Source organism: Vicugna pacos, chromosome 30 (genome assembly GCF_048564905.1).
Source record: "Vicugna pacos chromosome 30, VicPac4, whole genome shotgun sequence".
Classification (NCBI taxonomy): domain Eukaryota; kingdom Metazoa; phylum Chordata; class Mammalia; order Artiodactyla; family Camelidae; genus Vicugna; species Vicugna pacos.
In genome coordinates, this window is record NC_133016.1 from 16,811,974 (window position 1) to 16,835,258 (window position 23,285).

Here is a 23,285-nt window from a genome sequence, read left to right on the forward strand (position 1 = left end):
ATGGATCAAGAAGCTTTTTAACAGATGAATGCATAGAATAAACTACTCTTTCTGTGGTGAAATAAGTCTGCTTGCCATAACAAAATACCACAGACTGGGTGGCTTACATAACAGAAATTGAATTTTTCAAAGTTCTGGGGCTGGAAGTCTAAGATCACGCTGCCAGCAGGGCTGGTTTCTAGTGAGACCCACTTCCTCGGCTGGCAGGTGCTGGCTTCTCTCCAGGTCCCTCCATGACAGCTCCTGTGTGTGTGCCCTGGGTGGCCTGGCATCTCTTCCTCTTCTTATAAAGACACTGTTTCTATCGGGTTAGGGTCCCATCCTCATGACCTCATTTGCCTTAAAAACTTCCTTAAAGGTCCTATCTCCAAATACAGTCATGGTGGGGATTAGCACCTCAACATATAAATTTGAGGGTGGTACATTTCAGTCCATAGCAGTGGTGTATGAAAAAACCAAGAATCTCAATGGAGAGTTGATGAAATATTTTGATAGAAAGTTAGGTAATTCATGCACAGTGCACATTTTTAGAAATAGAGAATATATATATATATATATATATATTGTGTATATATGTGTATACTGTGTTTATGCATGTACATATACATGCGTATATACATATATATTATATATTAAATACAGTGAATATTCTGAATCCACTGCCAACAGGCTTGAACATACCTGTGTAAGGCGAACAAGCTCGAGTCAGTAATGAAAGCCCTTCTGAACACATTCCTAAAGGGTAACACCTAGACCCTAGTCCCTTAGGAAGGCGTTTCAGGCAGGGGTAATACCTGTCTCAGAGGACTTCCTCTCAAAGGTGTTTACTTGGGAGTATAAACTCAAGCACCACGTGAAGTATATGTGCCTTGTTCTGGGTGGAAGATATGAATTCAAGTTTGGTTTCAAGTTTTCAATTACGTATGAAGGACCAACCCAGCGACTTACCTGTGTCCTACAAAGCCAGTTTGGGACACTTCTAGCCAACAGTTCTCTAGAAAGGTGATAAGGCAAATAATTGAGAAAACTTATATACAAAGGTAAACTTTTAATAGTATAATGTTTATACTGCTACAGGCTGCTTCAAAAGGAGTTCTAGAATCTTTTCTAGAACATTCAAAAATATTTTCATCTCCTTGATGTTAGACCTAATGGCTTTCACTGAAGAGCGAACTTTCCACCCATCTCCCTCTGGGTGTATGTGGACAGTGCACAGAGTTTGTGCAAGGTCGAGCCCTTCATTGGTTAAAGATCAAACACCTTTTTAAAGTATGCATTTCTGCCCATGTTCAGACAATGAATCACTTTAGACTGAAGGCAGTGCCAAATCTCCTGAAAGTTTATGAAGGGTTGTCTCACTGTATGCAGGGAGGTGCATACGAGGGTAGAGATGCGTAGACGGAGGAAAGGTTCAAAAATGGTGATTACAGCTCTTGAGTGAGAAAGCTGGATATTATAAAAACAAGAATGGGCAGAATGCCATTCTTTACTTTTTTTTTTTTAAACTAGAGTTTAAAAAATCGTCATGACACTAGTGATTAAACAAAGTATAAGCTGCCAACAGTATTCAGAGAGCCTCCCTCTGCAGCCTCATCTTCAGAACTCCTCCTGTCACCACTGCTTTAGACTCTATCTTTTATGAGAGCAGGGACTATCAACTCTCCACAGCTTCACAGATGCCATGTTTACATGCAACATGGAAAAAAACCTGACTCAGAAGGCGTTAAAGCAACTAACTGCATGAACCTGTAACTATACTTCTAGTGCATCAAAGCCAGACTCCAAGGCTTTTTGTAGCCCTCGCCAAATCTAGTGCAGTGCGTGTACTCAAAATATGTCTACCAATGCAGCATTGATCGTTACTATAATAGGTCAGGAATATTATGTGAATGGCTATTATTAAAAAATACATCTGTAAGTTAATTTATATCTTCTTTATCTTATACAAGGTTGTCTTTAACCCTGTATTATATAGATTTCTCCAATAGGTTGACTGATTATGATACTTTGTTTAAATTTTTTAACTTAAATGCTTTAAATTATATCTAACATACATTAACTCTGAAACTCTTAAGGAAGACCACAGCACTTCTCTTTATCTTGTTGTATATAAAACTATATCCTAATTGAGAAGTCTGTTAGTTTATGCAGGTTCACAGTCAAAGCCAGTCTAAGGGTAAGAAAGGATCACGAGTCAAAAGGCAAAACAGGAGTCTGATAAATGCATGATTAAAGCTTATAAGCACAAGCTTGGATTTTTTGTGGGATTTCATCTTATGACGAATTTAAATTATGCCTAAATTCTTAAAAGAGATGAAAAGTAAATTTGAATAACACTGAGAATAAAGTTATTTTGTCCTTAAAAAAAAAGTAATAAATTCTGTTTTCCACATAAACTCAGTCTTGCAGGATGAGCTTAACTTTATATCAGAATAGTCAAAGACTGAATCAAAGATCTTATTATATCAACACTTATTTTAAAGCCTGGGTAGAATACGTAAAGGAGCATTACAACCACATCCCAAATTAAACCATGCCTTCTACAGTAGTTATAAATCATATTAAGTCTGTGGAAAATCCTTAAAATGTATATCCAGTTATCAAGAGAATTCAGGAAAAAAAGAAAGAAAGAAAACCGAGATAGAAACACAGCCCTATATTTAAAATTTAATAATGTTTCTAACTTACCTATTCAACATATAATCTGTAACTAGATTTTTAGAAATAGGATGGTTCATTTAGAATAAAAATGGAAGTCTAAAGGCAACAAATCCAGCAGCCATAAAGAAAGACCTGGTACCCCATATAAAATTTAAAACCAAACCAAACCAAAATCAAAACAACAACAAAATACACACACACAGAGCATACAGAGCATAATTACTACTCTTTCTATATAAAGAGTTCTGGCAAATCGACAAAATAAAGATGAATATTTCAATAAATGTATAAAGATCAAAAAGACTGAAAGTCAGTCACAAAACAGAAAATATAAATGTCCAGTAACCATAAAAATAATCTGATGTAGTAGGGATGCAAAATAGAACACAGACTCAATTTTATAAAATTATTAGATACACATATAATGGAAAAATGTACTCTTTTGTGAGGGGCAATTTTTTGCAACACTAGTGAGAACATCAACTTTTCTTTGGCACTTTCCTTTAGGATATAAGCAAAGAAATGATGAAGATATAAAAATAATCAGCTCAGTGTTTGCCTTTTCTAAAACTAAAATTTGGAAACAAAATTAATGCTTAGCAATCAAGGACTGGAGAATATGCAGCTGTGCACAGGAACACACAGAGGAAGATGCCCTGAATGTTACTGTGTGCACAAATGTGTATATCCATACATATATTTCTTGACTAGTTTATCCTCAGGAATCAGAATTTATATACATTTGATTTTAGATATCAATGAAGCATTACATGTCTAATATGTGCATTAATTTGGTATAAGATTTGACCTCAGGCATTTGCAATTAGAGGGTTACTTATGATCGCTATAAATTCTAGCTCATCCCATAACCCCATTTGTCTTATGATCAGTAACACACATTACAAGATAATTTCTACAGTAGTTGTTTGGCCTTACTGTACAAATAATGTCACAAATGTGAAAGCTCTTCGTTTCACCAAAAAACTACCATATAAAATAAGAGTAAATTAAATTGTTGCCATTTTAAATATAGCTGATTTCAGTTAGAATAATGTTACTTCTAAAACCAAAGAATTAGGGCCCTTTGTCTATCTTAGTTTAATATTTATGACTTGATCAAAGAACAACTTCATTGCCTCACCCATCATATATGTGAATACCCTGTGTGCAGATGAAAGCATTTTCTGAATAAACTTTAAAGCCAAATGCAAACTTTAAAGCAAAACAGATAGTACAATATTAAGGTATAGGTTAGCAGATATAATCAGTATACTGTATCTTTTCATTTCTACTGAGTAATTTTTAAAGAGCCAATGATTTTTCCCAGATCATGCTTTAAAAGGTAAAAAAGTTTTATCCCAGAGGAAAAAATTCAAAGACTGGTAAACAACTTTTTGTTGTTGTTACAGGAAAAAGCAATCAAAATTCAAAATGTTAAGGCATTTTCTCCAAACTACATAAATATTTTGTTTGATTTTGTAACTATCACATATAAGAATTATTTGTTTGCAATGATACATGCTGACCTTGTCTATCTAAATTTAATGAGCCTACCCGTGCCTCTTAAATGTATTTAGATTCTTGCTATGCAAGTTTTCTTTAGATGTGTTTCATTTTAACGGTTCACTTTCAACATAATATCTACAGTATTTCCCTGTTAACTAAACAATTCTACCAGCACATCTAAATTTAATGTCAGAAGCCCTGCCGTCTCAGATGACATATAACTTTTCTACTCAAGTACATATTGTTTTGTACAACGTCTCTCATTCAATTTCTTCATTTACTTCCCCCAGATAGTTTGGAACCTCTCATTTGCTATTTAACATTTTTGTTAAATAATAATATTTGATAGGTTTCAGTTACATACCTGGAATAATTAGACCAAAGAGTGATGTATCTGGATTTTAATCAACAAGCAAGTGTCCAGACACCGCATTTAACCCCAGTGCAACTAATCAACACAGAGCAAGGGTGGGTGCAGATTACTGGAGCTTTGCAATCTCACACTGATAAACATAGGAAGCAGTTCGGCGGATAAGCGTTTAAAGTGTCACAGTGATATATTTTGAAGGATACGATGTAAACTCATCTCAAGCCATTAACTTACCCAAGACTGTGAGCTCGGCAGAGGCACTGACATTCTCGTTTTTGTAAGTGACAACACAGGTGTAAGTTCCACTGTCATCATCTGTCACATTGGAGATGAGCAAGTTGCTTCCACCCAATAAAGAATACTTTCTGGACCTGTAAGACAGAAGATGTACGAAATTAGAGCATAGGTTAACAGATGTCCATCAGGCAAAATATTCAAAGGTTTAAATGAACTCCACAAAAACCCAAATTTTAAAATTGTGAGGGAAAAAAAAAGCAATTTCATGGCAGCTTGATAACATGGCATTTATTGATCAAAAAATCCCTTCAAGATAAACCACTCCCATTAGAAGACTGTGTGCTGTGATCAAAGAAATGAAGTAGATTAAACTTGGAGCTAATGTTAATACTAAAAAGAATCTTAGAGATCACCTGGTTCAATTCTCCCTTTTTGGGTTTGAGAACCACACATCCAGAAAAGTGATTCCCCACAGGGAAGTCACTGTCCTGTGTCCTGACATCCAATTTAGTCATCTTTGTACAAAGTCCCATTTCCTACTGCACCGTGCATGCTCAGCTATATTAAGAGAGCACATCTTCACATGCTGAAGCTGAAGCTGCCTTTCTTGCATGCTTTAATATTCTTAGAAGTATTGTGATACCAGGCCATGTATGCTGTTATGTAAATAAATATTTAAGGTAGATGAAATTTAAAGATTAACTTATTGCCTACGACCCTATCTCACCATAGAATATAAATGTGTTAAAAAGAAGCACACCAGACCTCAAAATCAATGAAATTAATTTCTTAAGTGAAATCCCATCCATTTTAACCAAACTGTTTCAGACTAAGTGTTCCATTCTATTAAGAGTTTATTTTCTAACTATGCCAGTAATATATCAATGTCCAGTAATTTAAAGTCATTCAAGTTCTTCTGCCTTTATCTTTAGTATTTGTTACAGCTGGGATGGTGAGAGAGATAACTGGAACTAAAAAAAAAAATTTTACAGACCCTATAATGACATGTTATCTATCTGAATTCAGAAAATTTTGGTTTCTTAAGAAATATTTCACTCTCTGTATCACTTCGATAGGATGAGATCATCCAAAGTATCTTTGCCGAAGGCTCTTTGAGAAAGATCATCTCAAGGGCAACCCTGGCTTTCTAAATTTTTTTTTTCCTGCAGAATTTTATCTCATGGACTTTGACTGTTTCCCATTCCTTTATCCCAGTGGATAAATGTCTTTCATATACTGTCTAACATCAAGGAATGTGGGAAAAACATTCAATTATTATCAAAAACCCTAATATTTCTAGGTGCTGGTATCAAATTTGAGAAAGATAAACAGTAGCAATATACTTCATTAAAGTCCTAAGTTTATAATACCTGAGTTGGATGACTTCCTCTCCTCGTAACCATGTAAAACTCGGGGGAGGATAGCCAGAAACACAACATTCCAGGATAGCATCTTTTCCTTCAATGGCTACTACGTTTGATGGTCTTTGCAAAAAATATAGCTGTCTATGCAGTCCTGGATCTGTAGGGGAAGAAAAACAAAACATAGGATCACATTTTTTAGGAAAAACGTTGCAAAGAAAAATGCTGTAGCTGGAACGATTTTTTTTCCCCAATAAGACACCATGATAAAGAGGGAAGAAAGAAAAATGGAAAGGTGCCAATGAAACAGACTCCTAGAAGACATTTTCCAAGCCTAGTTTCTAAGATTCTAGGATTACAATATTATAATATTCTTAGCTGTTGATGACGTCATGGTGTAAGGCGAAGGGAAAAATGCTGAGACGGTAAGTCACTCATGCGCACGTTGTTAACTTAACATCCTTAAAGAACAAGACGAGATGACAGCGCCATTTCTAAATGATATCACCCAAAGTTTCTTTTTGATATTTTCAATTTGCATGTCACTAATATCTATTTCACTTCCTTCTGCTTTGTTTACTGCTTCTGGGGTTTGGGAAGTAAGAGTTTAAAAAAGCATGTTAGAATTGTGTTAAACAACCTACAAGTACTGAATAGGCTATAGACGTTACTGAGAAAACACCTGTTATCTTCAAAACAAGAGTTCAGCTGAAGTTTGTTTTTTATAATAAAAAATTTGGCTGTTTCTAAGCCTCTGTTTAGTTTTTAACAATTTTCTCAAAAATATGTTTGTCCCTGAAACTGAGAATCTGGATAAATAAGGAGCATCCTTCCACCTCATTCAGTGCTCCTTCTGTCTATAAAGCAGTGTTCATTTTTACTAGCAGGCAACTCAAGCAGTGTCTTACTCAACTTAAAGACTCACCATAGACCTCATTTGATCCAAAAGTGCTAAGATTATATCAGGTGGAATAAGCAAAAAAAAAAAAAAATGCAATCCAAAGCACAGGGTTCCACACTGTGAAGAGAAAATTCCATAAGAGTTAAGCGCTTCTCTTCCACCCACCATATAAACCCTACTCCTACTGCGTGGGACACGCCTACAGCAGCCTTACGGTGCAATGGGCTTGGAGGAAATCTCCGCAGTCATGTACTGTCCTCTGACCTGAGCTGCTGCCTAAATTTCTACAACTCAAATTCATTCATTTAAGACAAAATGCTGTATTTCCAGGTCCCCATTAAAACCCACATCCCTCTATGAATGTTTACTCCAGGCTTAACAAATTAAATGAAATTAGCCTATGATCTTTCATTTTGCAAACTCAAAGCAAAATCTTGAAGCAAAGGAAATGAGGCAACAAAATCTAAAAACCAAAATTGGGGTGGATGAAGAAATGCCAAGGGAAGGTAAATCTAACTGGGTCGTACTGTGGGTCGTGGATGACGAGAAAGTCAAGTGGGAGGGGATCTGTTAATACTGCCGTTCATCTTCCCTGACCTGACCCAACTCCATACAGGTTGATCACAGATTAGTAAAAGAACATCGATTCTTTTCAATATCTTGTAGTAACCTATAATGAAACAGCATATGAAAATGAATATATGTATGTTTATGTATGACTGAAACATTATGCTGTACATCAGAAATTGACACATTGTAGACTGACGACTACATTTCAATTAAAAAATAATTTTAAAAGAAATTTAAAAAAGACCACCAATTCTCTAGTTAATAGTTGAGAGAGTAATAGTCATTGAAAGTACTCTGTGTGAAGAAAGAGGAATTCACACTTTCTCAGGCTTCTCATATCTGTTTCTGGTTGTTACAGCAACAAAAATAAATACTCCTCACAATGAAAATATTGAAAGGATTCTCAAAATGTGTTAATCCTCATTAAACCAATATTGTAGATAAAATATCTCAAAACTTTTCAAAATTGTTGGTGGCATGTTTAATTTCCCTGCTTGAAAATGACTTCTCAAACCAAATGAAAATGTTTTGAAGGGAAATACTGCTTAAAACCAAAATTCCTGAAATGGACAGGTTCAGAAAATGTGTGTTTATAAATAGCCATCTTTCTGATGGAGGTCTAGCCATGGGAATGCTTGAGTTTCATTCCCTGTTCCTCCACAGAAATGTTTCCACTACATACACTGTGTACTAGTACACTATTATAGTAGACTGTATGCTATACTGCTCTTCACAGAGAACATCATAGAATATCTGCATAGTTTTATCTTCCAGATAAAAGAAAATTTACCTGGGTTCCATGTGCAGTATTATTTGTTTATCCACAGAAGAGCCAAAATTTCACCTCAGTTAGATTTTCTTTTATCAGAAGCAAAATCAGGCAACACAAAAATGGTTACTTTAAAAAAATTGTTATTTATATATTTTATTTTAATTTACTAAAAAAGGGAACAAATAGTACAGGAAGTTCCCACATACTAGTTCCCCACTCTGACATACAGTTTTTCCCATTACTAACATCTTACATCAGTGTGGTACCTTTTCTGAAACATCATATAGTTGGAATTATACAGTATGTTGACTTTCCCGATTGGTTTCTTTCACCTACCAGTATGCATTTGGGGTTCCATCACGTCTCTTTGTGGTTTGATAGCATATTTTTATTGCTGGATATTTCTCCACTATACAGATGTACCACAGTTTGTTCATTCATTCACCTAGTTAAAGATACCTTGATTCCTTCCTATTTTTAGAGACTATAAACAAATCTGCTATAAATGTCCATGTGCAGATTTTTGTCTGGACACAACTTTACAACTTAATTTGGCAAACACCCTGGAACACTATTAGTAGATTGTATGGTAGAACTACGTTTATCTAAGAAACTCCCCCACTGTCTCCCCAAATGGCTCTGCAATTTTACATTCCCACCAGCAATGAATAAGAGTTCCTGTTGCTCATTCTCCTATGCATTTGTTACGGTCATTTTTTGGATTCTAGCCCTTTTAATAGATGTTCAGTGGGATCTTACAGTTGTTTTAACTTGCAATTCCCCAGTGACAAGTGATGTTGAGCACATTTCATATGCTTAGTTTCTACCCATCTCTCTCAGGTGCCTATGAAGATCTTTTGCCTATTTATTAATTGGTTTGTTTTCTTATTGTTGAATTTCAAGCATTTGTTGTATATTTTAGATACAAGTCCTTTATCCAGATGTGCGCTTTGCAGATACTTTCTCAGTGTGTGCCTTGTTATTCTCTTAACATTTCTCTTAACGTTGTCTTTTGCAGAGCAGAAAGTACCAATTTTCATAAAGTCCAACTTAATTTCTTCTTTCATGGATAACTTTGTAGGTGTTGTACCTAAAAATTCATTGTCAAACTTAAGATCACCTAGATTTTCTCCTGTGTTATCTTCTGGAAGCTTTTATAGTTTCATGGCTTATGCTTAGGTCTATTATACATTTTGAGTTATTTTTGTGAAAGATACCAGGTTTGTGTCTACTATTTTTTTTTCTTTTTTGCATGTAAGTGTCCAATTGTTCCAGCACCATTTGTTGAAAAGACTATCCTTTTTCCATTGACCTGGTTGTTCCTTTGTCAGAGACTGGATGACTATACTTCTGTGGGTCTATTTCTGAGAGCTCTGCTTTGTTCCATTGATCTATTTCTTTATTATTTTGACACCATAACACTGTATCTTGACTATTGCAGCTTTATCACGAGTCTTGATGCCAGGAAATGTACATCCTCTCACTTTCCTCTTTAGACTGTGTTCACTGTGCTGACTCTTCTGTCCAGATATTTTAGAACTATTTACTGACATATACAAAATAACTTGCTGGGATTTTTGTCTTCATCTTAAAATGTTAGTTCAGGCATCACTGGGCTCATATTGCCACAAAAGAACCATCTACTATTTTCAGACAGAATATACATCCAGATTACTTCAATCTCCATGGGGCCCACTTCAGCTATGTTTATCTTTGTGGCTCCGTAGACACTGGAGCATGATCATATGTGTGACCCTAATCATATGGAAGAAAACGTTAATTTTTGGCAGAGATGTTTGGTTCCATTTCTCTGAAGATATTTCTCTGTAATTATCTAATCTAATACATTCTAATATTATGGACGTTTCCCCCAAGAGTTAATAGAAATGGTCTTTAATAGTAAATAGTTCATATGTTTCACATTTGTGATAGATTAAACATGATCACAAATTGTTTGAGCTCCTCCAATCCTGAGTTGAGGGTGCATTTCACTATGATATGAATCTGGCCTGGCCCTGGATCTTGTTTTTGACCAACAGGTCACGGTGGGAGTTATACTGTATGAGTTCTGGAGACAAGACTGCAAGAGGCCTTACAAGTTTCTGACACGGTTCTTTCTGAAAGGACCACGTCAGTGAGTGTAGCCAGTGGGAGGATGAGAAGGCACATGGAGGATAACCGAGTTCCCAGCCAAAAACCTGCACCAACTGACAGACACGTGAATGAGGCCATCTTATCAAGCCTTTCACCTCAGCCAAATGGGCCCTACTGAGCCAGAGTGAAACCCGCAGAGGAACAGCTGAGATCCACCACAGAATTACAAGAGATAATAAATTACTTCAAGTCACTGCATTTTGGAGTGATCTGTTATACAGCAATGGACACCTGAAATCTACACGAGGAACTGGAAACAAACCCATCCCAGCAATTTAAAATGCCAAGTAAACTCTGGTTGTTGTTTTTAGTTTGACTTTGGTTTCTGTTCTTGTACTAGTATGTTGATTCTGACTATTTAAAGAGTCATTATTAAAGTCAATTTGTGCCTTACTTTTCTCCGTTAAGATGTGATTTTTTTTTAGAAGAATGCCAAGAAAATGCATTTAAGTTTTAAAATTGAGAGGATAGAGATACAATTGCCAAGGTTTATCTTTGATAAAATTGTGGGTGATCTTTATTTTCATCTTTGGATTTTTCTGTATTTTCTAAATTTTTTTTAATAAAGAACATACATTAATTTTAGAGTAAGGAGTTATTTTGAACTCTGGAGTTGCAAAGTAGATGGGAACTGTCTGAAGAGTAAAGAAGTTAAAACAGGTAATAACTAAAACACAGGGCAAATATCTAAGAAAGTTTTCCCCTCTAGGCTCCATAATAATAGGGATGAAAAAGCCCACGGAGGAGTGAACTTAAAATTCTAGGTCATGACTTTTGTTAACTACATTGACTTTAATTGAATCACGATGGAATTAGTAATTATTTATAAAATTCATTTTTGTTCTTGCTAAATGGGCACTGATTATTCAGACCTAAGTGGTGTTATTCAGTTAATAGAATATGAAAAAATGCCATAAAATTAATAAATATTATTGCAATGCAGGAAATGGCACAGAACACCAGTTTGAAATGTTCTATTTCACACATTGGTGATGAGTATTATACACGGTCATCTTATATTCACTTTTCAAACTGACATATGTTTTATACACTTTTATGTATCTAATACATTGTAAAATAAAAAACGGGAGAGAAATGCAAGGGTGGATTCTAGAAAACAGATGGAAACGGCTTTAAAATCAAAGCAGAAAAATTTTTTTTTCTTTTAATGTGAAAATTTTACATCAAAAATTTCAAAAGCAGACCTCTTTAGTATGACGCTCATGGAAGTGAATGCACAAAATTACACAGGCATGTTTTCTAACTTAATTACAAGCAGTCATGATGTGCTTGGACTAAAACCCAGTTTAGCTTTTTCCTGTTGGGAGGCAAATATTAGCCTGATTCTCTGATCTGATCTCATTGTCATTCTGGTGGAGGTACAGCTAATCCTTCTCTGAGAGCAAGAGGGTGGTAGGTAAATAAAGGGAAAACAGTCATTACAGTGATGCTGATCTCTGATATACAGAGACTGCAGTAAATCGTAGAATCACCTTCTAGCAACATGCTACCTTTGCTGATGCCTTTCTCTCGTGCCTTTGTTCCTTCTTTCCTTCCCTCTTCCCTCCCTTTGTAACTTAAATAGAAAATTTGGCCCACTTTGGCTTAATCTATTATACGAGTTAGAGAAAACTGATCTACAATCATCAGGAAAATGACTAATAATGTAAACAGTGGACTTCAATCTGGTCTCAGGGAAGCTTAAAAATGATGGAGGCACCCAAAGCGCTTTTGTTTATATAGGTTATAGCTATAAATAGTTACCACACTAAACATCAAAACAGAGGTTAAAATATTCACTTATTAAATATGTATTCACATCTCACAAAAAAAAAATTCTTTAAATTACTTTCCAGAACAAAATTATTAGTGAGAAAAGTGGTGGTACTTTATGTTTCTGTAAAATTTTAATAAGTGGTTTAACGGAAAATAACTAGATTGTTGTGTTACTTTCTGCATTCACTTTATTCTGATATGTTGATTTGGTTGAATTATATGAATATAATCTGACTTCAAATAGATATGCAGTTGGAAGAGGGAGTGCATTTTAATAGACTTTTCAGATTACTGTAGATTTTATCCTTTAACACTACACCAAAACTCAACAGGCAGTTCTCTGAAAGTTAGTTGTAATGTGAAATCTGACACCCCATCAATAAACATTTTGTGCTGTGTTATATAAAAATCCATTGGTCTGTCTTGCATTTTGAATGTAACTTTTGCCCATGCTTGATTCTCTCACATCAATCAACGGTCATTTGGAATGGTACACTGAATTAGACAGATCTTCCAAATGTTGACACATTTCACTAGAGTATCAAAAAATCTCATTTGTTACTATCACCACCAATTCTATCAGAAAGGCCTTTTCATGTTGCAAAGCTGTCAAGATCCCAGTGGCAGATATAAGTTTTCCAAATTTCTAATTTTAACTTAAAGGCTTGAATTGCATCTTTGGCAGCAAATACTATTTTCCTTGAACTGACTCATTCTGTTCGATTTTTTTATTTTCAGAAAATGTCTAATTAGTACTCAAGTCTGAATAGCTACAGTTTTTCTGTTGATTGTCTTTTCAAGTATGTTCCTTAAAAAAAAAGAAGCTAATTCATCTTGAAACTCAGATGAATACAGAAGTGTTTATCCCTCAAAAAACACTGTACTTTGGTATCCCTGAAGTGCATTTCCCATTCTGACATGCACAACACTAAAAAGATAAGCATTTAAGTATTGAGATTAAATAAAATTAATATTGTTCACCGTTTCATCAAAGACTTTCTTAGGTTAACATAGTAAAAAAAAAAAAAACCCTAGTATTATTATTAAAATAAATTTGACCTCACAGATATCCTGAAACCATCTCGAGAAATACCAAGGGTTTGTGGACTGTACTTTGAAGAGCTGATGTAGCCACAGTCTCAAGAAATTAGCCTGTCTTCTGAGACATTCAAGAAGCCCATTTCATTTCCTTTCAACATGGGAAAAGTTTTCTATCTTTCAGGTGGAGGCAAATAAATTGACAAAATAAATATACTTCCTCCTCGTCATCATCATAATTTTGCACTTAAGAGTGCAGTGCAAAACTTAAAATATTTCCTGTCACTGTCTTTCAGCAATAGGCTATTTTGCAAGTTAAAAAGTATCATGGATCATATAAAATGACACATTTAACCTACACTTCACATTTAGAAATAAGAACTCATCTTCAGGGCTTGTGCCCTAAACAGACATAAAGAATGTGTACTAGTGAAAGTGGAAAGAGTATTTTCCATTTAAAGATATTTTTTAAATGTTTCTATTAAACCTTATACTGGCCAAATTTATTGAGTCTGCAAGACAAGCTAGAAACTAAATTTGACTCTGCATTCACAGGTTTTCCCAAATGGCTTGGGGCCATCTAATTTTGTCTTCATGATACATGATCAGGTTGAACATATGTATCATTCAACCTGAGGTATGTTTCAAAAGGAAAGGTAACTCTATAATTATTCTAGGGCATCAGATGTGACTGGGACCACCCTGGCAAACTGGAATACATTCTTACTCTGTAATGATGATGACTTTTTTTTTAATGGGGCCTCAACTACTATTTAGAAATAAACATTAAACTTACATGGCAGCATCTAAAGAATAACTGAAGAATAGAGAAATTTAGTTAGGGACTGTTGGCATCTATGTCAGCAAGAAAAAAAATACTGGTTTTCACAACTTAGTAACTGACTTCCTCGAAATAACTGGTACTTGCTTTTAATTTTTTTGCTTTCTGAATGCAAAACCTTTTTCTCTCATTGTAAACTCTTTTTCTTAATTAAATTCTTGTCCCCCCCTCCAAATCCTGCCTCAATAGAATAGCAAACACATTTCCAATTGGAAATAAAGGGCACTGCAGGCTACCATGGAATACTCTCTTTCATTTCTTCCCAGGCATAAGACTTACAAGTTAATTTAACTTCACAGAGCTTCCTCTATCTGGATCCTCAGTTTCAAGCTAACTACTGTTCACCTGCTGGCTCCTTAGTCATCTGCCATCTAGTTTTGTTTCTGGAATTTCAGCAGGCGCCATGGGTCTTCAAACACAAGTAGGTACCATAACACGTGCCCTGAGCAAGAAATTCCATGAAACACCTTCTAATTCTCTGTTTAGAGTGTCTTTTATTAAAAACCAGCCTGATCTGCACTGATCATAGGAATCAAAATTTATTTAATAATAATAAAAAAAAAGCTCCATCTGGCTAAAAGCCAAGGATCTTCAAACAAAAGGGAGAAGGGAGCCATTTCTCAAAAGCTCTATGACTCTGACTTTCCTTCCTCATTTACACCAATTCGGTACTAAAAATGGCACTCCCTCTCTGTAAATATTCCTACATCTGTTCATATTTCCTCTTTCCTTCTCCATGTACACACACACATCGCTATTTGTAGTTCGAGCTTGGAGGAAGAAAGGCAGCATCTATTCTTATCACTGGCATGTGGCTGTATTCCTTCTGTCTCACAGGCAAATTTTGAGTCTATCAGTTTCATTTTATAGCAGATCTAAAGGAAGTGATTTTTCTTTTATAGAATGATTTTTTTAAATTTTACAGCTGACACTAGAATCCAAGAAAACAAATGTTACCATTATGATGTGTCAAAGTTAGTTTAGGGAACCCAGAAATCTTTATCATTTATATAAATGCATAAAACAGCATTAAAAACTTTCCAGAAAAGTAATGGATTTGTTATTCTAACTCACTTTTTGATAAAGAACCAAAAGTAGTCCAAATAATTCCTATTTGGCCAATATTGAATCAATAAAGTCATGCCCATAACTCATGACTAAATGTCTTTTTTTTCATACTCCAGGAATAAATTAATGTCAAACAGGACAAGAAAAGGAAGTTATACCAGTCTTTGAATTAATTTTTGTGACTTCTGCACGCATAGGTTATGACTCTGGCTTCCACATACCCTTCGAGAAAGCTTCTTACTTGTGTGTGTCAGGAAGACTACCTTGGCCCTTCAGTCACCCCCACCCAGGCTGCTACGTGTCACATTCCTAGTAAATGTAGAGCTGACCGTATGTCAGCCCTAGACTCTTGAAGAAAGACAGACTCTCCTTTTCAAGAAAGATTTACTCCTCCATGTGGAGAACACTTTCAAGCATACTGTTTCTGCTTTTGCCATTACATGAAAAACAGCAACATTTTAGGGAATCAAATTAAGAGTAGACAGTATGGCCAATACATAACACTACTCAAAGTCAAAGATGAACAGGTAAAAATCATGACATCAGAATAATTGACATGGCAAGAAAATGTAATAGATTTCCCAGTATTCCAACAACGTTCAACTTGGAATCCTGAATCTGTGTTGATAACCCTCAAAATAGCACTGGGAGGTGAAGACTTACCTAACAAATATTATCTATGCCCTGTCTTACGTATCGATAGTAAATCAGGTTAGGCTTACTATCATATGAGACTTTGTTGCATCTGAATGGGATTTCATCAACTTCATGGGAAAACACTGGTTATCTCAGTTATCTTCCATTGGTTAAAAGACCTCATCTATAATAACCAATTCATATAATAACGAATCATAATATAGCATCATTGTCTACTAGTTTCTGTGCTCTACTCAGCTCAGGTTCCCAAAAAGGACAAGGTAAAGTTATCATCTGTGGGGAGTGGGGGCAAATCATGACATGAACTTGGGTCTGGTCACTGTCTGGTCGGTCAGCTGTATACAATAAAAAGTATCATGTCTGCTTTTGGTCTGCTTCTTGTGACAATATAAACTGACTTAAAACTATTTTCTTAATTAACGCAAAGGTAGGACAATCTCATGTTTTATGAGATTGATTTTTGACCCTTAATTTTTGTGTTTTAGCACAGCCTTATGTTTTTTTAATAATGAGAATTTGTCTAGCAAATTTCTACTCTTAAACGCTACAATTATAAAGGCAGAATTGAGGACGAATGTGGATAAAATAAAACAGATCCTTGGGAAAGACTGATCTAGTCCCAGCTCTTGACACATAAGGAAACTAAGCATTTTAAAGGATTAGGAGAATTGGTACTGGCTAATAAAGACCAAATAGTAAGAAGTCTTATTGTATGCTAACTCTTATTTCTAAGCCAGTGCCCCTTGCAATAATTCACATAGCCAGAGAAATGATGTTGATGGAAAGGTAAGGGTGAAAATCATGCATCATTGAGTTACTAGAGGGGAAACAATAGCAGGGTACTCTGACTTCTAACAGATGTGAAAAGGAAATGCAGAAAGTAGAAAGCACTATACGCGTTAAGTAGAACAAAACATACGTAATTAACTACTGGTAGGTACATGCAATTAACAATCAATAAGTAAATGAGTGATTAGCTATCCAGAATCAAAGTTAGATAACTTATCAGAACAATAATCTTAACATGAGTATCAAAATCTTTAAAACTGGAATTTCGAAAATGCAAAAGTAATTATGAGAGTCACTAAAAACTTAGCAATTTCAGGTACTGTACTTGGCCTATAAAATTGAAACCTCATAATCACCCTATGAAACTAGATATGTTTACCTCAATTTATCTTTCCCTGCCCTTATGTTGGTCATATGGCTACATGAATTAACTGTCTGGCTCAATGGTAAATTTCAAGATAAAGGCTGTCTTCTTTGTTTTCCTCAACAGATCATTATTCTGTAGAAAATATAAAAATAAATGATAGCAAAATAAAATTAATTTCAAAATATAATATTTAGTCAAATTAAAAATTTAATGCACCCATCAGTTAATAATAAATTCCTAGTGATTAACAAAGTTCTGAAGCTATTTTAAAATCCTCAAACATGTAATTTTCATTTTAAATAATATGCATTTGGAATAGTTTCTATTAAAATTTATTTCAATAGAAATAAATATTAAGAGAAAAATCATTCAAAATATGTTTTAGTCCAATTTATTCCATTAAAAGCGAATGTCTTTAATTACATAGATATTTAGTTCAAGTCTATCCAGGACCCAGAGTCATCTAATTATCGTTAAATGAATGAACAACAGATTCAATTACCAATTGATCAACTCAATTAGGCCATTAAGATAACTGAAATCAGAGTTCCAGTGAATGGGCCAGTTATTTCAGTCAACCTAGTGCCCACAGCAGATTTATAATTCAGCAATTCAATCTACTGTTTGGCACTCAGACATGATGAGGACTTAATAAAGCGGCCCCGACAATCACGATGGCCGCTTCAATCCCTCCTACAATCTCCACCACATACAATGAGACATCTTAAACCACCTCAACTCCTACTCAGTGTTTTCCTTTTTTTAATCCTTTGCAATAATTTAATGCTAACTTTGTTAAGAGTGCACAACTTCTCACAATTTAACTTGTCTTAAAACATGAATCAACAAATTAGTTACCATTTTTCTACCTCTGAGTGAAACAAATAATTACTCATTTATTCTGGAATATACACAGTGTTATGGGAAAATCTCTTCTAAAAAATCACAATTGATTTTGAACACAGTAACACCACCACTCTGCTCCTAAGCACAGTGAACAGGGCCGCTGCCTAGTTTCTACGGAGCCTGGACTCCATCCCTTCCCTCATCTGATTTGTTCTGTCTCCAAGATTCATGCTTAATATCCCCCTACCCATCTTCATCTCTGAGTCCCTTTGATATCATTGCAGGAGCAATTTTGATCAACCCTCCCTAAGATGAACGCTGTACATTCTACCCCATCTTTCTTCCTTCAGTTTCTCTTCCAACATTTCCTGTGCCCTCTGACCCAGTTAACCAGCCTGTGTGCAGTTTCCCTGGAAAGCTGTTCCCTCTCTTTTCTCTGTGTTTCGCTGCTGCAACTCTTTCCCCCGGTGCACTGAGTTACTACTTGTTCTTCAGGACCGGCACATCAGGGTTTCTCTTATGTCAAGTAATGGCATTCTGTGTTTCTTTTTTCACAGCACAAACCAACCACTTGCTTTATCTATTTCTCCCGCTAGTCCAGAGTTTTGGGGGGCACAGTTTTCCAACTTCGTATTCCTAGCAACCAGTGTGAAGGCAGGTACAGAAGATTCACCCAAAAGTTTGTTCAATAGGGTATTTATTTAGTGAATAGACTGAAATTGCTTGCTGAAAAGCAGCATTTCAAAATAAAATATTTGGGTCTTAAAATCTGAATTTAAGAGATCTCAGTTACTTGGTGATATTAGAACACCTAAGACATAGAAATGGCAACTTCAAATGTTTTCTACAAACTTGAATAAGGACATCAAATTATATAGTATTTAGATAACTCTCTACACACACATACACACAAACTGAAGTACAATCTTTACGAACTGTGGTAAAAACAAGTGTTGAACAGAGTGGTAAAACTTCAAATTAGCATTTATGTTTTAAAGTAAAGCAAAAATAGGTAAGTTCATCAATCAACATGATACTTAAATGATCACGGGAAAATGTATATTTTTAAAGAGTGGTAACCACACATGTACCACGTTAAAGCTTCTAAGCCACATTAATAACGTGATGGGTTTCTACTTTAACTTGAGTCTATCTTACACAATTAAATGTGTTAGAATAGAGGATGGGCAACATATGTACGCAATTATTTCTTCAGTTGCTACTTATAGAAAGTGAAAACTGATTCAGAAAGGATTAGCATGATTTTAAAAATGAGAATATTATAAATGGCAATTAAAAGAAGCTGGGCTTCAGCATTTATTCATTTTCCTGCTTGTTGTGGGTTTGTGAATTTGACCACTAAACCAGCTTGCAAACTTGGGGATAAATGGGTAACACATGCTCCTCCAGCAGGTCCTCTATGTGGTCAACAGCATACAAGACAGGCTCCATCAAATGTGGTTAAGTGTCTGTTTATCACCTTGGCTCATAATTTCTTTCTGAAGTTTATATTTGAATTCATGGAACTTGGAGAAAAATTCTCATCAGATGTAATGATTTCAAAACAGTGTCAGTTTTCAGTCAGGTTTTCTCCAAAGGACACCAACATATTCTTGATTTTAGCCAAGGTAACAGTATAAAATTTGGCTCTCAATAAATCTCCATGGATTACAATGCAAATATGTTTCACAAGGTGAACACATAAATGTAAAAGGTGATTTGATGATTATGTCTGTCTTTCAAAAGTTTCCATTTCGGATTTAATATTTAATTAGTCCAGCTTTATTCCTTAATACCACAGGGAAACAGCCTTTTCGGTCATATTAAGATAGTCAAACACATTCTTGCCCATTTTCTATGTGGCTTACTCGGGCTTCTCATCTGATTGACTCAAATGCATTATTAAGGGTATGTGAATATAAATATTTAAAAATTGTGTGTATTTAATGGCAACCTAAACTAAATAAATGCATGGTATGTGTTCGGAATAAACGCTGCATTTGCATTTATCACCGTCTGAAGGATGGAAGGCAGCAGTGTCGCTGATGGTTATTGGCACAGTTAAGTCAGTATCCCCGTGACTAACAGAGGAGAGAACCTATGAAAGAGTTAGAAGAGGTTTTAGAGATGTCCTCACTAAAGGTTCTAGAAACTTGCAATCAAATTGCCAGTCTGCATTTAGAGAGACTTGGGAATGTGACCCTCTACCCCACCTAGCTGTGGGGCTTGTGATAATTACATTCAGGATGTGGGGACAAAAGCCAACATCAGGGGGGCTTTGACAGGGAGCTGTCACAATTACTCAAGTGCTTCCTTCTTTGTGATTCTCACAAATGAGTCTAAGTAAACACTACAAGTGGAACTAAATGAGAAAGTAGCTATTACACATACCCGAGGGAGTAGCAGTTATTGGAAGGGATCTTAGAAAGTATCCATTCCAACCTCTGACTATTTAGGAGAGGAAAACAAGCCCAGCATCTTAGAGATTTGCCAGGGACGAGAAAGGGAGACAAGAGATGGAGAGAAACAAACTTCCTCATCATATCAATCACACTTTATTGCAATTCCTTGCACGTCCACGTTCACCCAGGATTCTAATAAGCCAGGCTCTGTGTCAGTCTTAGTCATTGCTGTGTCCCTAGTACTTAGCACAACGCTTCTCAGAAAGAATGGATGCGTAAATGCATTAACCTGGGGAAGGCTCCTAACCTTGCTAAGCCTCAACATCATCCTCTAAAAACAGAGATAATAATAACTACCTAGTAGACTGTTAACAGAGGAAAATTAAATAACATCAAACTGTTTAGCAATGGGCTTTGCACAAAGAAGCGCTCATTAACAAACAGAATGAGTGAACAAATGAGTGAAGCCAAATATAAGGAAAATACCTATTTATCCAGAAAGTTCAACTGCAAGACACGGAAACATAAGAGATGCTTTTGGCATACCTTCAGCAAATGGTTCACTTAGCAAAGAAGAAAAAACTATAAAGATAAACCCAACAAACAGTACAGAACTTAAAAAAAAAATTTGTTAAAGGAAAAACTGTTCAAAAGTTGTTCCAATTATATTCTAGAGACTAATTCTGATAAGAATAAAAAGCATTGCAATACCTGACAAGAGTCTGATTTCCGCCTCGTTGCCTGTTCTTGAGCTGGCTGGGTTCCGGGCTACGCAACGGTAGATTCCAGTGTCTCCCGGCTGGAGTCTGCTGATCTGCAAGGCTCCGGAGGGCAGGACCACCAAGCGGGAGTCGCCCGGGACGGGAGTCAGGTCTTGCTGGTTTTTCTGCCAGTGTATTGTTGGCATCGGCTCCCCAATGACTTCACACTTGAGAAGCACTGTGTCGCCCATGAAGGCAGTGACCGATTCTGTCTGGGAGAGGAACCTCAGGGGTCCTGGGGAAACACCAAGAAGGAAGAATAAATCTTACCGATGAGGCACAATAATCATCCAATAAAACAATCACACCTCTGTTCCTTTCTAGAAACTTGAATTTTACAACATATTTTCTCAAAATCCATCTCACGTGCTCTTCACATTTTACCACACCATGTGTCTAGCCCTACAGTAGTTTCTGTGACTAGAAAATGATAAAGATGTTGCCATTAATCTCTAGAAGCTTATTCTTTTGTTATTATTGGTGAATAAAACAGCCTTGTAAAATAACCAAAGCAGACAGGGTCATCCTAATTTTACACATGAGGAAATGGAGGCTCAGAGAAGAGAAATGCCACATACATTCACACAGTTATTACACAGTCATCCTGCAAAGAGACCTGGGGTTCTTCCGAATCCTCATCCTCTGAATGCCTTTACTGTTACCTGACTTTGGACAAAGGACTATGAAGCTACGGGAATTTACACAGGACTGGTCATATGGCATAACCTAGGACAATTTCAAAATCGTTGGGTCATATTAACCACCAATTATAGAAACAGAGAACAATGTTTCATGGGTTGACTGCTTAAGGTAAATAATCATCAGTGTTTACCAGTCATAGCTGTGGTGGAGTGAAAAAATGCTTAAGTTGAAATTAGACTAGCACGTGTTTCTAGTCTGGCTGGGCTACCTACTCTGTGTGAGCCCTTTGGTAACTTGTTTCATTTCTTTGGGCTATAAAATGGGATAGCATGAACTCAACTCATCCAACTGTTATGATGCTCATTTGAAATAACACGTAAAAAAAAAAAGTGTAGATATGGATGATTAAGCAAAGGTAGGGGGAAAAGAAAAGGCAAAAATAAACTGGCCATCACTGAGCATTAACATGGTGAGAGAGAAGCCTCCTCCATCATGATGTACATGAGAAGGGGAGAAAATATCTGGATCCTGCTCTCTTGAACCCCCTTTTATGAACAGATCACTATTTGTGACCCTAATGCTTTGACCTTAAAAACTTTTTTTATGATTACAAACATATTTGACTGAATGATGTCATCTTTGATAGATCATTGGCAATTTTATATTCTAGAGTTAATTCAATTAACTATTTTAAATTTCTTGATTCATGTTCTATTCATCAGTTATATTCCAATATTTCTATTTTCATTTTAATTTTATTGGACTTGGTTCCACTGCATGTGCATTTCACAATAAAATTAGATTCATTCATCAGTTTGGGGTTCACATCAAGCTTTTCTGATCACATGTGCATGGCTGTGATTTTTATTTTAGACATTTATTTTAAATGGGTCAAAATTTGTTAGGTCTTGGTTAAAATTTTGTCAAGAAATTTTCTATCACTATTTAGTCAGCAACAAATGTCTAATATGTTCAGTTTTAACCAGTGTTAGTTTTATATTGTCTATTTCCAATATAATTTTCATTACAACCTGATAAAAACTCCGCTAGAGTGCAAAGGGAAAAGACAAAATGGCATAAGTTAAAACATCATAATTTAATACAGGAGACAGAAATGCTGTAGAGAAGTCTTATACCCAAGGTTAAGGTAGCATTTCATATCCCTTTCAGGGATTAACCTTTGAGCCACAAGATAACTGAACCTATGAAACAGGAAATTACATCAACATCGCCTACAGAATAGGTACAAGCTGCCAAAGATGTTATACCACTCATTAAAGCCACACTCACATAAACAGACCTACAGACTTGGAGATGCAACATTACGGGTGTTCTTTAGTAAGAACGATTACTTTTAGACCATGAAGAAACATTAATTTATCCTACATTAATTTATCAATTGAAATTCATCCTACGCATGGGTACTAAAATTACTCATCTGGAATCTGGAGCCATGGAGCTGTTTGTCTCAATGATACAGACGTATCCACAGGAAGAGCCAACCCCATGCCTAATTTTATCCTTCTCATTTAGTTAACTGGAACTAATCTCCAACTGTGTTGGACC

At 35.7% G+C, this 23,285-nt stretch overlaps 1 protein-coding gene across 1 annotated transcript in view; it reads right to left on the minus strand.

Annotated features, from left to right (window-relative positions):
- The window catches only part of DCC (DCC netrin 1 receptor), a 619,636-nt gene that overhangs the window by 492,966 nt on the left and 103,385 nt on the right, over positions 1-23,285 (minus strand). Inside the window, exons 2-4 of the mRNA XM_072952215.1 lie at positions 21,028-21,312; positions 6,145-6,295; positions 4,772-4,908 (exon numbers count right to left, since the gene is read on the minus strand). Coding sequence (XP_072808316.1) covers positions 4,772-4,908; positions 6,145-6,295; positions 21,028-21,312 — 573 coding nt within the window. The remainder of the gene's footprint in view (positions 1-4,771; positions 4,909-6,144; positions 6,296-21,027; positions 21,313-23,285) is intronic.